Consider the following 15,347-nt stretch of genomic DNA (forward strand, 5'->3'; position numbering starts at 1 on the left):
TTAGACTCAATTGGGCAAAATATAGTGTCAACACCATCACAACAAAGCTAGAGCTCATTTTCACAGCACTAGTTATGATCAAAGGTCAAACAGTCATCAAATCATATTAAATCTATCACTAAGAGGTACATTTAAAAGGCATCACTGATAGTCTGTGGCCAGGACAATGGCTCGGTTGCTGTTAAAATATCTCACAGCTGCAGGAAGAAAAGAACGCCGAAAACGCTCCGTTCGACACCTAGGCATGAGAAACCGAGCGTTCCGTGTGATGCGGAGATCCATCAGTGCGTCGTGGAGGGGATGCCCTGGGTCGAACAGAATAGCTCTGGACTTACTGGCAAGCCTTCTTTCGACAAGGACTTCAAGGGTGTCAAGGCTCTGGCCTACAGTAGAACTCGCTTTCCTTATCAGCCTGTTCAGCCTGCCAGTGTCCCTTGCAGTGGCATTCCCTCCCCAACACACTGATGCAAACACCATCACACTGCACACCATACTCTGATAAAACATGTACAGCATCTTGTTACACACATGAAATGATCTCAGCTTGCGCAGGAAAAACATATAGATGATAATAATATGTGATAATGAGTTGTGGTTTGTCTTGTATACAGTCATATTTAATGAATTTATGATTAAATGTCTTCACTTGCATTGTGCATTATAATACTTTAATTAAGATCTACAGCGGACATGTCTACCTTACTGTTTGTGTTGCATAAGAATTATTGCTTGTCTTTAACAGTAATTCATGATAGGAAATTAATACAGAATATTCAAATAGGCACTCGTCTGAAGTGTTTCATTTCTTTGCTTTGTTTGTGTGCTTGTGTGAACAGGCACATAAGTTTGTGTGTCTGTGTCTATGTGTATATGTGTGGGTTAAGGCATGGTGACATATGATCAATGATGGGATATTTTTTTTTGTCTTCTTCTTCTTCTTGTCGATCACTCAGATGTTTTTTTATTTTTTTTAAATTTTTTTTTTTAAATAAGGTTATGTTTGAAATAGCTGTACAAGATAACAATCAAAATGTACTCACCAAAAAACAAGGTTGGGTCACTTTACACTCTGTACTTTTCTCTGCTCATTCTCTTCACTTTCTTTCTCTGTCTACTCTTTTTCAGCTTCTTGTTTTTGTTTTTGCTGATGAAGACGAAAGTCGAAACTAGTTTGTGTTTATTTGTTCATATTGCTGTTTTCTGGTGAGTATATTTTTTATTGTTATCTTGTTCTAAATCCTCTCACCTGCAGTCCCTTGTTCCATTTTTGATATTGTAATTTGCAGATGGGTTGTAAACACAATCTGAAGATTGTTTTCTCATCCACACTGCATTATGAGTATATGTGGCTAGAATCAAACTTTTTCTTATTTTTTTGTTTGTCAAAGTTCTTTATGGTGAAGTAAATTGTGACCCTCCACCACGAAATACGTCGCATGTCACCTCACGCGGTTCTGCACTTGGATTGATACAAGTCCGGAGAGAGTCTGTTAAAAGTGTGAGGGTCGCCTTAGTCACAGGCTTATAACTCAAACAGTTTTTGCTCTTTTCTAAAACGGTTTTCACCACTGGGTAGAGCTTAAAAAACTCTTTAGGAAAAAGTAAAATTATGAAAATCATGCAAAGGTGACATGCGACTCATTCCGTGGTGGAGGGTCACAATTAGGATACCTTTCTTCTAATTTAAACTTCTTCTTCTTCTTCTTCTACGTTCCCGGTTCTAATTTAAACAATTGCTTAAAGGAGGCTTTATCCTGAGAGCACCCTTCCATTTAAACCATGATCAGACATGAGATTTGTGGTAAATTTCAATGCCTCAGCTGAAGAGCTTCGGGGGTTTTGTCATACAAAATCAGCACTAAAAGGTAGGTATAACCTTGAGCTTTGCTCACTATAAGTAACCAAAAAACAAGAATTGTAAGTTATTGGAACTTTCAATCATTGACGAAACAAAAGGTTACATTTACAGTGCGTCGACCCAGTGGTCTTTTTAGTCAACAAATTGACAGACACTTACGGTACAAATAATGAACTTATCTCAAAATTGTCGATGAATCCTGCATGCAAGATGCCAGCGAGGTAATCCATTTTTAGTGATTTCAGTAAAGATGGAGTTTTCTGAATTATATGTCGGTTTGATGTGACAGCATAACTGTTACTACGTGTATCTAGGGTGGAAGTTTTCCTGCTGAATTTATGTCTATGACTGATTAGAGTTAGAGTCTTTCATGTAGAAACGACGTGCACATCTTTTTGTTTCTTTTTTCTTTTTCTTTTTTTCTCCTTTTTTCCGTTTTATTTTTACTTCTTCAAGCATAATGCATACAGTTATGGCCAATACTTGCCTATAAACAGGGCTTGTTTGTTCAGCAAAAAAAAAAGGAAAAAAAAGATTGATTTTCCTTGTACATAGGCCTCGAAAAGGAAGGTACAGCATTACCTGTGATGTGTGGACCCTCCCATGAGAGGGCACCTCCCTTAAAAGGACACCTCTTGTCCCTTTTTATATTATTTCTACCAAAGTATACCTGTCAAGAAAGGCCACCTGCAATGTTAGGACACTTTTGGTTGGTCCCAAGGGTGTCCTTTCATCACAGGTACCACTGTACATGTTACATGTATCTTAAATGTGTCAAAACTCTTGGTAAAAAAGGAGGGTATTTTCAATGTGTTATATCTCTAACTGTTCCTCTATGCCTGTGCCAGATCGTGCTCATTTGTCATTGCCTATCTGCGTGGTTTAAAAAAAACCCAGAAAAACAGTCGGCTCTTTAAACAAACATGTTCCCACTCGAAAAGAATAACAATCCGGGTCATGATGTGCACTGGCCTTGAGGAGTAGATAATTATGGGTTATATGATAATTCGAGTGTTACGCCCTCACGGCTTTTGATGAGATACACAAGTGTAAGCGTGTTTAGAGGGTATCAGCCATCTGCACTATGGTAGACCGATCGAGGTCTTTTATGTGCCACTGTGGTGACACAGGGTTGGGACATGGCTACTGTCTCTAGGTCGGCCCACACTCGAACCTGCAACCTTAGCGATCCCAAGTCTAGTGCTCTACCAACTGAGCTAACCGGGCCCTTGGTTGTGAAAGAGTGAATACTCTTGCTTTTATCGAGGCAAACTTTCCCACGTGACATCATAGCCCAGTCACAAGCGAGGGGTGTGACTGAAACACGTGGAGAAGGAGCGCGTGTGGAAAGCTTGCCTCAATAAAAGCAAGAATACTCACTCTTTCACAACCCATACAAACCCAATAGAGTTGTTTCCGACCATCGGCAATTGCAAGTCGTGTTGCAGTTCACTTGACTGCAGAACACTCTCCTGATATGGACAATGAAACTTCTTTTTGAGGTCAATGTTTTTTGGGGGCAACGAAGTGCTGTGACCCAGGTTAGTACATGTACTCAGTGGCAACGCTTGATTAAAGGTACACTCCTTCTCGTGAAAACAGAGGCTCACCACCTCAGATGTGGCCAAGCTTTTACATGGGATAAGACCATACCTCTACTTGAACACATACTTCTTCTTCTTCTGCGTTCGTGGGCTGAAACTCCCACGTACACTCGTGTTTTTGCACGAGTGGAATTTTACGTGTATGACCGTTTTTATCCCGCCATTTAGGCAGCCATACGCCGCTTTCGGAGGAAGCATGCTGGGTATTTTCGTGTTTCTATAACCCACCGAACTCTGACATGGATTACAGGATCTTTTCCGTGCGCACTTGGTCTTGTGCTTGCGTGTACACACGAAGGGGGATAAGCCAATAGCAGGTCTGCACATAAGTTGACCTGGGAGATCGGAAAAATCTCCACACTTAACCCACCAGGCGGCCGCGGCCGGGATTCGAACCCTCGACCTTCCGATTAAGAGGCCGACGTCATACCACCCCGCCACAGCGCCCGAACAGATACTAAAATTCAAAAGCCTGACTGCTTGCTGTTGTGAGTTGGATTATTTTTTTGATGAATTTTGTTTTAGTTTTACAAAATTAAGTCAACAAATTCACAGTCTGCACAGAGAGCACCGAAGAAGTTTGTTTTGGGTATGTGACCAAGTGGAAGGATGGGCTTATCCCATCTAAAAGCCTGGCCAGATCTCAGATGGTGAGCCAAACGGTTTACAGAGGAAGGAGAGTGCCTTTAAGACACAGTTTAAAGTCACACCGCCCAGAGAAAGCAGAGATAGTGGGTTAAGGGTGGAGATTTGTCCGATCTGCCAGGTCAACGTATTAGAGGTGCAGACCCGCTATAGTGCCTTAATCCCCCTTCGTGTGTACACGCAAGCACAAAACCAAGTACGCACGTCAAAGAACCTGTAATTCATGTCAGAGTTCGGTGGGTTATATATACACTTAAAAACCAAGTGCATCCCCCGAAATCGGAGTACGGCTGTCTAAATGGCGGTGTCAAAACGGTAATGCATGTAGAGACCAACTCGTGCAAAAAAACGCAGGTGTGCGTGGGTGGTTCCAGCCCAAAAACGCAGAAGAAGAAGAAAAAAAATCTAGGGACAGTTGAGGGGGGGGGGGGGGGGGGGCTAAAGGTTATGTTGTCGTATTGAAGTTGACACCCTTAAAAGCCTAAAGAATGGAACATACTGAGTGTATATAAATATATTATGGAAAGAAAGCAGAGATCCAAGGAGCTCAAGATTTAGGGGAAAGCTAAGGTATTTATAGAACAGTGTGGGAATTATGAACATGAGTGAAACTCTGAAAGACAAGTTTGACATACCGACGTTGTTCTGTATCTTCCTGTGAAAGAGGTAAGATAAAAGCGTGTCCATTATCAGCATCTAGGGACTCAGTTACTCCTACTGTGATGCCTAAGCAGGCTACGCAAACAAAGCCAAAACAACTCTCACAACACATCAACAAAACATGCATGTATATTGACTGATCGACCTGGGAAACTGAGAGTGAGAGAGAGACTTCCCTGAAATCAGCGTATGGCTGCCTAAATCAGTGGCGGGGTAAAAACGGTCATAGACGTCAACATCCACTCGTGCAAAAAGCACGAGTGAACTTAGCACGAGTGAACTTGGAGGTTTCAGCCAATGAACGGAGTAGAAGAAGAAAGAGAGATAGATAGAGAGAGAGAGATAGAGAGAGAGAGAGAGAGACAGAAAGACAGAGAGAGAGTCCGAGAGAGAGAAACAAATCGCGTAAGGCGAAAATACATTTAGTCAAGCTGTCGAACTCACAGAATGAAACTGAACGCACTGCATTTTTTCAGCAAAACCGTATACTAGTAGCATCGTCAGTCCACCGCTCGTGGCACAGGCAGTGAAATCAGTTGACAATCCAGAATAGCGCGGTAGTGGTTCCGCTGAGCAGGATAGCACGCTTTTCTGCATCTCTTTTCTTTTTAACTTTCTGAGCTTGTTTTAATAATAATAATAATAATAATAATAATAATAATGGACATTTGCTATAGCGCATAATCATATATATGCGCAATGCGCTTTACATATTAATTTCTGCCGTGTGAGATGAAATTTTTAATCCAAACATATCATATCTATGTTTTTGGAATCAGGAACCGACAAGGAATAAGATTACATTATTTTTAAATCGATTTCGGAAATTTAATTTTAATCATATTTTTAATATTTTTAATTTTCAGAGCTTGTGTTTAATCCGAATATAACATATGTATATGTTTTTGGAATCAGAAAATGATGAAGAATAAGATGAAATTGTTTTTGGATCGTTTTATAAAAAAGTACTTTTAATTACAATTTTCATATTTTTAATGACCAAAATCATCAATTAATGTTTAAGCCTCCAAGCTGAAATGCAATACCAAAGTCCGGGCTTTGTCGAAGATTACTTAACCAAAATTTCAATCAATTTCATCGAAAAATGAGGGTGTGACAGTGCTGCCTCAATTTTTAAAAATGAAAAATATATCTGGGGATATCATTCCCAGGAACTCTCATGTCAAGTTTCATAAATATCGGTCCAGTAGTTTACTCTGAATCGCTCTACACACACACACACACACACACGCACACACACACACACACACACACACACACACATACACCGCGACCCTCATCTCGATTCCCCCTCTATGTTGAAACATTTAGTCAAAACTTGACTAAATGTAAACAAGTCGCGTAAGGCAAAAATACAACATTTAGTCAAGCTGTCAAACTCACAGAATGAACACACTGCACTTTGTCACCAAGACCGTATGTACTCATAGCATCGTCAGTCCACCGCTCGTGGCAAAGGCAGTGAAATTGACAAGAAGAGCGCGGTAGTGGTTCCGCTGAGCAGGAAAGCACGCTTTTCTGCATCTCTTTTCTTTTTAACTTTCTGAGCTTGTTTTTAATCCAAAAGATATTATATATATGTGTTTTTAGAATTAGGAACCGACAAGGAATAAGATGAAAGTGTTTTCAAATCGATTTTGGAAAATTTATTTTAATCATAATTTTCATTTTCAGAGCTTGTTTTTAATCCGAATATAACATATTTATATGTTTTTGGAATCAGAAAATGATGAAAAATAAGATAAAACTATTTTTGGATTGTTTTATAAAAAAAATTATGTTAGTTGCAATTTTCATATTTTTAATGACCAAACTCATCAATTAATTTTTAAGCCGCCAATCTGAAATACAATCCCAAAGTCCGGCCTTCGTCGAAGATAGCTTGGCCAAAATGTCAATCAATTTCATTGAAAAATGAGGGTATGACAGTGCCGCCTCAACTTGTACAATAAGCCGGATATGACGTCATCAAAGATATTTATCGAAAAAATGAAAGATATATCTGGGGATCTGGGGATATCATTCCCAGGAACTCTCGTGTAAAGTTTCATGAAGATCGGTCCAGTAGTTTACTCTGAATCGCTCTACTCACACACACACACACACACACACACACACACACACACTCACACACACACACACACACACACATACACACACAACAACCCTCGTCTCGATTCCCCCTCTATCAGTGTTAAAACATTTAGTCAAAACTTGACTAAATGTAAACAAGTCGCGTAAGGCGAAATTACTACATTTAGTCAAGCTGTGGAACTCACAGAATGAAACTGAACGCACTGCATTTTTTCACAATGACCTTGGTCCGCCGCTTGTGCATAACGGAGTGAAACTGACGAGCCTGTTCAGGGCGGTAGTGGTTTCGCTGTGCTGCATAGCACGCTTTTCTGTACCTATCTTCGTTTTAACTTTCTGAGCGTGTTTTTAATCCAAACATATCATATCTATATGTTTTTGGAATCAGGAACCGAAAAGGAATAAGATGAAATTGTTTTTGAGTCACTTGAGAAAAAGTGACTCTATGTAATCGGTCAGTGTTAGTCTGTCCGGCCGGCCGTCCGGCCGGCCGTCCGTAGACACCACCTTAACGTTGGACTTTTCTCGGAAACTATCAAAGCGATCGGGCTCATATTTTGTTTAGTCGTGACCTCCAATGACCTCTACACTTTAACGATGGTTTCGTTGACCTTTGACCTTTTTCAAGGTCACAGGTCAGCGTCAAAGGAAAAATTAGACATTTTATATCTTTGACAAAGTTCATCGGATGTGATTGAAACTTTGTAGGATTATTCTTTACATCAAAGTATTTACATCTGTAGCCTTTTACGAACGTTATCAGAAAAACAAGGGAGATAACTAGCCTTTTCTGTTCGGCAACACACAACTTAACGTTGGGCTTTTCTCGGAAACTATAAAAGTGACCGGGCTCAAATTTTATGTGAACGTGACTCATTGTGTTGTGAATAGCAATTTCTTCCTGTCCATCTGATGCCTCATATACTATTCAGAACTGCGAAAGTGACTCGATCGAGCGTTTGCTCTTCTTGTTAAATTGATTTCGGAAATTTAATTTTGATAATAATTTTTATATATTTAATTTTCAGAGCTTGTTTTTAATCCAAATATAACATATTTATATGTTTTTGGAATCAGGAAATGATGTAGAATAAGATGAACGTAAATTTGGATCGTTTTATATTAAAAAAAATTATTACAATTTTCAGATTTTTAATGACCAAAATCATCAATTATTTTTTAAGCCACCAAGCTGAAATGCAATACCGAAGTCCGGCCTTCGTCGAAGATTGCTTTACAAAAATTTCAATCAATTTGATTGAAAAATGAGGGTGTGGCAGTGCCGCCTCAACTTTTACAAAAAGCCGGGTATGACGTCATCAAAGGTATTTATCGAAAAAAAGAAAAAAGCATTCGGGGATCTCATTCCCAGGAACTCTCATGTCAAATTTCATAAAGATCGGTGCAGTAGTTTGGTCTGAATCGCTCTACACACACACACGCACAGACAGACACACACACACGCACAGACAGACAGACACACACACACACACACACACACACACACACACACACACACATACACACACACACATACACCACGACCCTCGTCTCGATTCCCCCTCTATGTTAAAACATTTAGTCAAAACGCATGCTGTGAGTGTGTGTGTGGCTGTGTTTACGTGCGTGTGTGTTCGTGCGTGCGTGTGCATGCGCATGTATGCGTGCGCGCGCATGTGTGTCTGTGTGTGAGTGTGCGTGTACATGTGTGTGTGTTCTTTTGTTCTTTTTTTGCGTATTACCAATTGATACCCCGCATAGATTTAGAAGCTTACGAAGACGTAAAGAAACACCAGTTTCTGGGACATGGGATGAACCACAACCCGATGGCCGCGACACTCGCAGACACTGACAGGCTCTTTAAAACTGACCCACACGCTCACCACAAACTAGACCGATCTTAACCCCCTGGTTCAGTTTAACACCAGTCGCATTGTGTCCTTCAATACAGAAGAAAGCTGTTATCTGTTGAAAAACGTCCAGGGGTCCAGAGATTTATCAGGGTGTACCTGTGGAGGAAACTCAGTCAATGTCGGGGGATTGTGTGGACTGCCCTGAATGAGGTTATATTGGTTTACCTCAAAATCGAGGTCGTGAACATTGTCTTCTGAGCGTCTGCAGAATGATGTGATACACCTGTGGACACAAACTCAACCGTTTATTTGACAGAGGACGAAAACTGGTCAGTTTATTTCTGTCTTGTTTGTTTGCTTGAGAGCGGCCGCGGGAGAGATGCCTTCATTACCTTGAGGTTAATCGGTGTCAGTTGAGTCGCCTTGTGTGGTGAGATACGTGCGCGATATAAATCCTCGTAAATAAATAAAATAAATATATTTAGTATATTTATATCTATGAACTGATTTACTTCTTCTTCTTCTTCTTCAATTGACTTTTTACTTCTTCTTCGACGTCGTCGTCGTTATCGTCGTTGACGTTGACGCCGTCGTCTTCCTCCTCCTCCCGAGGCTCCTCCTCCTCCTCCTCCTCCTCCTCCTCCTCCTCATCCTCCTCCTCCTCCTCCTCATCCTCATCATCATCATCATCATTAGTGGCAGAAGATGCCATTCGCAGCAACACCGCTACCAAATTTGCTTACGTCCACCACTTTTATGATCGCCATCAACACCCATAACACGTACCACCACCATCGAAAACCCGCACCCCAGGCCTATAGATGTAGCACCTAGTTCATCTTCTCAGTTCTTGTATTTCATCTTCTGGACACGAAGAAGAGTAACGAGATTGATGCAAATGCAGTCATACAACCATTAACAATTTAAGCCTACATCGTCTTCAGATTAATGGTGTGGAAGATTGATTTGTCCTTTCATAATCCATATTCGTTTTTATCCGTGTTTGGAGCAAGTATACAGACAGAAAAATCAACTAACATTTTGTCCCGTTCACCATTTTCAGCTGATGAATATATGCTGCATTCACAAAGAAGGAGAGAGAGATAGAAAATGAGAAGGGGAAAAAGGGGAAAATACCGTAATGCTGTGCTACTTTGGTCTACTTTACAAGACAAGATCAAATCTTTAAAAAAAAATGTATTCTGGTTATCTTTTACTTGAATTTTGGGCTGTCGTCTGTCCAGAATTTCGACTCGTGAAGTGGGTCAGTCACACTGCTTGGAGCCTTGACTATTCCTTTTCTGCGTACATTTTCTGCACTATAGATCAACCCCATAAAGCCCCCCCCCCCCCTCCCCCCCAACCCCCTTATTCTACTCCCCACTCCAGTCTTCCTCGTCTTTTGAAAAGTTGTGCATGATGTGTACGGTGACAGTGATAAAGAATACTTACACACATTTAGAATCGAAAGAATGGATGTACAGACCGAAAAATGAAACAGAAAGACTGGGGAGGAGTCTGATGTCGGTCGTACTTGAGGATCATACCATACCAGGGTAAGTGTAATAAGATGAACGAAAATCGTGTTCCTAAAATCTGTGCATTTCATGACCGAATGTAAACAATTTGCCAGAAAAAAATCATTTTCAAGAAAAGAAAAGAAAAGAAAAATACGAACGGTCTTGAAGGAGATAGCCTAAAATGCCACTGGTGATGTCATACATAGAGTCGAACCTGCCCTGGCGACCACTTCTTGACAACGGCCACCTGCTCATTACGATACCCACATAGACCACAAAAAATGACTTTTACGGCTTCTCGGTGACGAGGCCGACACCAGTCTTCTTCGAAATAGCAAAGCAGCACTGCTAGGCACAACAACTTAACCAAATCAATGTGTATGGGTAAAAAATGAGTTGTTCTTCAATTTGAGATCAAACACGAGGTTACTCTAGCTTATTTTGATTTTTTTTGTATTTCAGTGTCTGCAAGTTTGCTTTTGTGAATTTGATTTTGGGGGGTGTCCTAGGTCTCCGGTACACTGCCTAAACACGAATTTATGAAAAATGAAACTCTTTATTTCATACGGTGGGGAAATAAATTACCTTCCTGGCAATATACTTGGTTTTGATATAACTGGCCGCTTCACAAAGATCTACAGCTAAATGTATATTTTTATGACGAGTAGTGTAGTATATCCGATTACGACCACCTGTCTATCGTAATATATATAAAATGCCCACTTTTAGTTGGTCCCTTGGGTGGTCGTTATATACACAGGTTATACTGTGTACAGAAAGAAAAAAAATCAGAAAATGTATGTCGTTGTCGTCTGTGTTTGTTTAACTTAATTTTTCTTGTTCTTATTGTTTGTTACTTTTTTAAGCTGTTTCTTTTCAGAAGACAAAGACATCCATTCTGACTTCACTGAGTTATTGCGATGGAATTGTCTGATGTTAACCACAGCGACGGAAAGACTAACCCTGCATATACCCCCTCTTCAGAGAACGACAATGGAACCTACGTGAGCTTCATTATTTTCTTATCTGATTCAGAACACCAGACTGCAAGAAAAGTACTATAACATTAACGCACAAGAAGCGTAAGTTTTGAATACCTCACTAAGAGAATGAAAATAAGCGAAGTAATTACGAGTCTAAAGCTTAAAGTGGCGGTTGTTGTTGTTGTTGTTGTTGTTGTTGTTGTTGTTGTTGTTGTTGTTGTTGTTGTTGTTGTTGTTGTTGTTGTTGTTGTTGCTGATGAATTATCCCAAGCCTACTTTTCTTTCAAACCTAAACAGCACAATTTTGAACAATTTGATAACTCCCCATCCTATGAATTCTTTGAATCCAAAACAACACAAAAGTGAACAATTGGAATTCTTCTCCAGTTTATATGCTTATTTGAATCTTAAACAGCACAATTTTTGAAAAATTTGACTTCTCCCCCAGCCTGTGCTTCTTTGTATCCAAATCAGCACAAATGAAAACAGTCTGAGTTCTCCGCAGCCTATGGGTATTTTAATCCAAAAACAGCAACAATTTGAACAATTTGAATTCTCCCCAGCCTATGAACCTTTGAATTCAAAACAGCACAAATGTGAAAAATGTGAACTCTCTCCAGCCTATGCTTGTTTAAATCCAACACAGCAACAACAACAAAATGATCGATTTGAATTCCACCGCCCCCAGCATATGCTTCTTTGAATAAAAAAACAGCACACATTTGAATTTTCCCCAAGCCTGTGTTTCTTTGAACCCCAACAGCATAAACTTGAACCATTTTGCATTTTCCCCAAGCCTGTGTTTCTTTGAACCCAAACAGCATAAACTTGAACCATTTTGCATTTTCCCCAAGCCTGTGTTTCTTTGAACCCAAACAGCATAAACTTGAACCATTTTGCATTTTCCCCAAGCCTGTGTTTCTTTGAACCCAAACAGCATAAACTTGAACCATTTTGCATTTTCCCCAAGCCTGTGTTTCTTTGAACCCAAACAGCATAAACTTGAACCATTTTGCATTTTCCCCAAGCCTGTGGTTCTTTGAACCCAAACAGCATAAACTTGAACCATTTTGCATTTTCCCCAAGCCTGTGTTTCTTTGAACCCAAACAGCATAAACTTGAACCATTTTGCATTTTCCCCAAGCCTGTGGTTCTTTGAACCCAAACAGCATAAACTTGAACAACTTGAATGTTCCCCAAGCCTACGCTTCTTTCAATCCCAAACAGACAGCACAGTCACGGCCAGGAGAAGACCCCATCAAAATGGATGTCGAGACAGGGCTCGTGCATCAATTGCCGAAACGAGAGAAGATGGGCGTTGTGGGTTCTCTGCAACACTCCCTCGGACGGCAGATGACAGCTCACAGCCAGTTTATCTCCTTGGCCGTCAAACTGCTGCTGCTTGCTCTATACTTCATTTATTTTGGGTAAGACTGCTTGGGTAGACTGTGGGATCGGTGCAGATCTTAACAATTTTGAACAATTTGAATTATGCCCAGCCTTCGCTTCTTTCAATCCATAACAGCACAAACTTGAACTATTTGAATGTTCAACATGTCAATACGGATTACGTTTTAATGTTAATGGTCTTCTGAGTCCAAGTTACAAAATGCATGGAGCTTATGTTGTGTATGGGAACACAGCATATTAACTCCACCTGTCCCAAGGTACGCCAATTGGCCAATAAGAGGACGCAAAAACTAACCGGTCAGTCAGTTGTGTATGGGCCAACCTTAAGATGATTAATTTCTTCTTCTATTTATTGATATTTAATAATACATATACACAACTTCCAGTAAAGGTTAACACACTCAGTTTTAGCAAGCAAAAATTAAATTACTTTACTGCCCAAGCGAATTGTAGATAGAGAATAGATCAAAACGTAGGCCCTAGTGTTCCCAGCACAAGCAAAAACAGCGAAGAAACAGCATAATCTTACATACGGCTACAACCAAGTTTCAGCGAAATCCGTGAGCTTAAAAAGACAAATCACTCTGTTTCCAATTACAGATAAAACTCATCTGATTCAAGTTCAAGTTCAAGTTCAAGTTTATTAGTCCATAACCCATGGGGGCATTTTGAACAATAAATACAATCAATACAATCATGATATATGCTAATATAATAAATAAATAAAAAAAATAAAAAATAAAAAAATTATGAAAAACTGTTACAAATTCTATTAATAAAGTCCAAAATATTCTTTAGCAATTTCTTTTTCTTAGTAGCAAACAACTTTTTAAATTTAAGTGCATTAGGTTTTTTCCAATAGTAAGGTGGTAACAACTCAGCTCTTTCTTCTTTGAAAAAATCACAGACAAATAAATAATGGAATTCATCACCTATGTCATGCGATACACATTTGGTGCAAGTTCTTTCTGACCTCGGGATGTTAAGATAACGTTCTTTCTGTACAGGCAAATTGTTGTTTAATGTTCTAAACTTCATCATTGAAACACATTGCTGATATGGCAGGGTTGTGACGTAGTCTTCACATGCAAAAATATCTTTGAACATTCGATAATTCCAAAACATATTTTTTGTTCCAATTTCTGTAAACCATTTATGGATATACTGGTCATATAAGCTTCTTTTTACTTTCTTTTTAAACCATGTGCTTGAGTATTGAATATTTTCTTGAGAAGTCCAAAGGCCAGAGAGACCAATTTCATTTAAGGTTTTTTCAATGAAACATAAGTACTTGGATTCAATCATCTTGTTGATATACAATTTATAAGTAAAGCAATACACAATACTTGAAAATTTATTTTTATGAATAGGACTAATCAGTTTATACCAATAGCAAAGCATTCTACATTTCATATTAACATCTAGTGGATATCTTCCAAGTTCACCAAATATCATAGCATTTGGAGTTGATTTTTTTTGGTTTGAAAACAATTTTATAAAAACGCAATTGAAGTTTAGTAGCAAGTTCACAGGAACCAAAACCCCATACTTCACATCCATACAATAAAATTGGAGCAATCATTTTATCGAACAGGTCAACTTGTATGTCCACAGGCAGTGACAATTGTCTACAAGTGCGCAAAAGAACAAACATTGCCCTTGAGGCACGATCATATAGATTCTTCTGTGCGACTGAAAATGTATTATTATAATTAATCTTAAGGCCCAAGTACATTACATCAAACACTACTTCGATTAAATTGCCATTGTACGTAAACAGTGGTTTATTTCTAATTTTACCTCTGGAAAAAACTATAACTTTCGTTTTGTTTACATTAATATTTAGACGCCATTTTAAACAGTATTCGTGCATTTTGTTTAAACATTCTTGCATGGTTTTTTCAGACTCTGAGCAGATCACAGTATCATCCGCATACAGTAATAAAAACATTTGAAACAAAGCATTTACATCAGTATCATCCATTCCAGCCACAATAGCCTCTCTTGACATAGATTGTAAACCATTACTGTTTTCCAACAGAAAAGGCTTTAGATCATTTAAAAATAGAGCAAAAAACAACGGTGACAAGTTTTCCCCTTGTCTAACTCCACACAAACTGGGAAAATATCCAGAACACTCACTGATGATTTAACGGGACTTCTAACCGTCCACACCTTGAAATGATGACACTTTTCTGTGCATGTCCACATATTTCATATTCTATAGCTTGCACAGTGATTGGCTTGCTCGTTATTAAGGATGAATTCCAATAGTCTACACTACACAATAACAGCCTTCTTTGTGTGCATGTCCAGCTATTTCATGTTCAATAGCTTGCAGAGGGATTGGCTTGCTCGTTATTAAGGATGAATTCCAATAGTCTACACTACATAATAACAACCTTCTTTGTGTGCATGTCCAGCTATGTCATGTTCAATAGCTTGCAGAGGGATTGGCTTGTTCGTTATTAAGGATGAATTCCAATAGTCTACACTACATAATAACAGCCTTGTTTGTGTGCATGTCCAGCTATTTTCATGTTCAATAGCTTGCAGAGGGATTGGCTTGCTCGTCATTAAGGATGAATTCCAACAGTCTACACTAAATAATAACAGCCTTCTTTGTGTGCATGTCCAGCTATGTCATGTTCAATAGCTTGCAGAGGGATTGGCTTGCTCGTTATTAAGGATGAATTCCA

The 15,347-nt window shown here is 39.3% G+C and overlaps 1 protein-coding gene across 2 annotated transcripts in view; it reads left to right on the forward strand.

The window, feature by feature from the left end:
- Positions 1–8,881: 8,881 nt before the first annotated feature.
- The window catches only part of LOC138981454 (solute carrier family 28 member 3-like), a 33,518-nt gene continuing 27,052 nt past the window's right edge, over positions 8,882–15,347 (forward strand). The window contains exons 1-3 of one of the 2 annotated variants that reach the window (XM_070354373.1): positions 8,882–9,064; positions 11,136–11,259; positions 12,466–12,665. In XM_070354373.1, the coding sequence (XP_070210474.1) occupies positions 11,176–11,259; positions 12,466–12,665 (284 nt within the window). In that variant the 5' untranslated portion in view covers positions 8,882–9,064; positions 11,136–11,175. Of the gene's footprint in view, positions 9,065–10,157; positions 10,292–11,135; positions 11,260–12,465; positions 12,666–15,347 lie in introns of those variants that run through there. The other variant, XM_070354374.1, reaches the window with a different exon arrangement.

The sequence above is a fragment of the Littorina saxatilis genome, linkage group LG12 (genome assembly GCF_037325665.1).
Source record: "Littorina saxatilis isolate snail1 linkage group LG12, US_GU_Lsax_2.0, whole genome shotgun sequence".
NCBI lineage: Eukaryota > Metazoa > Mollusca > Gastropoda > Littorinimorpha > Littorinidae > Littorina > Littorina saxatilis.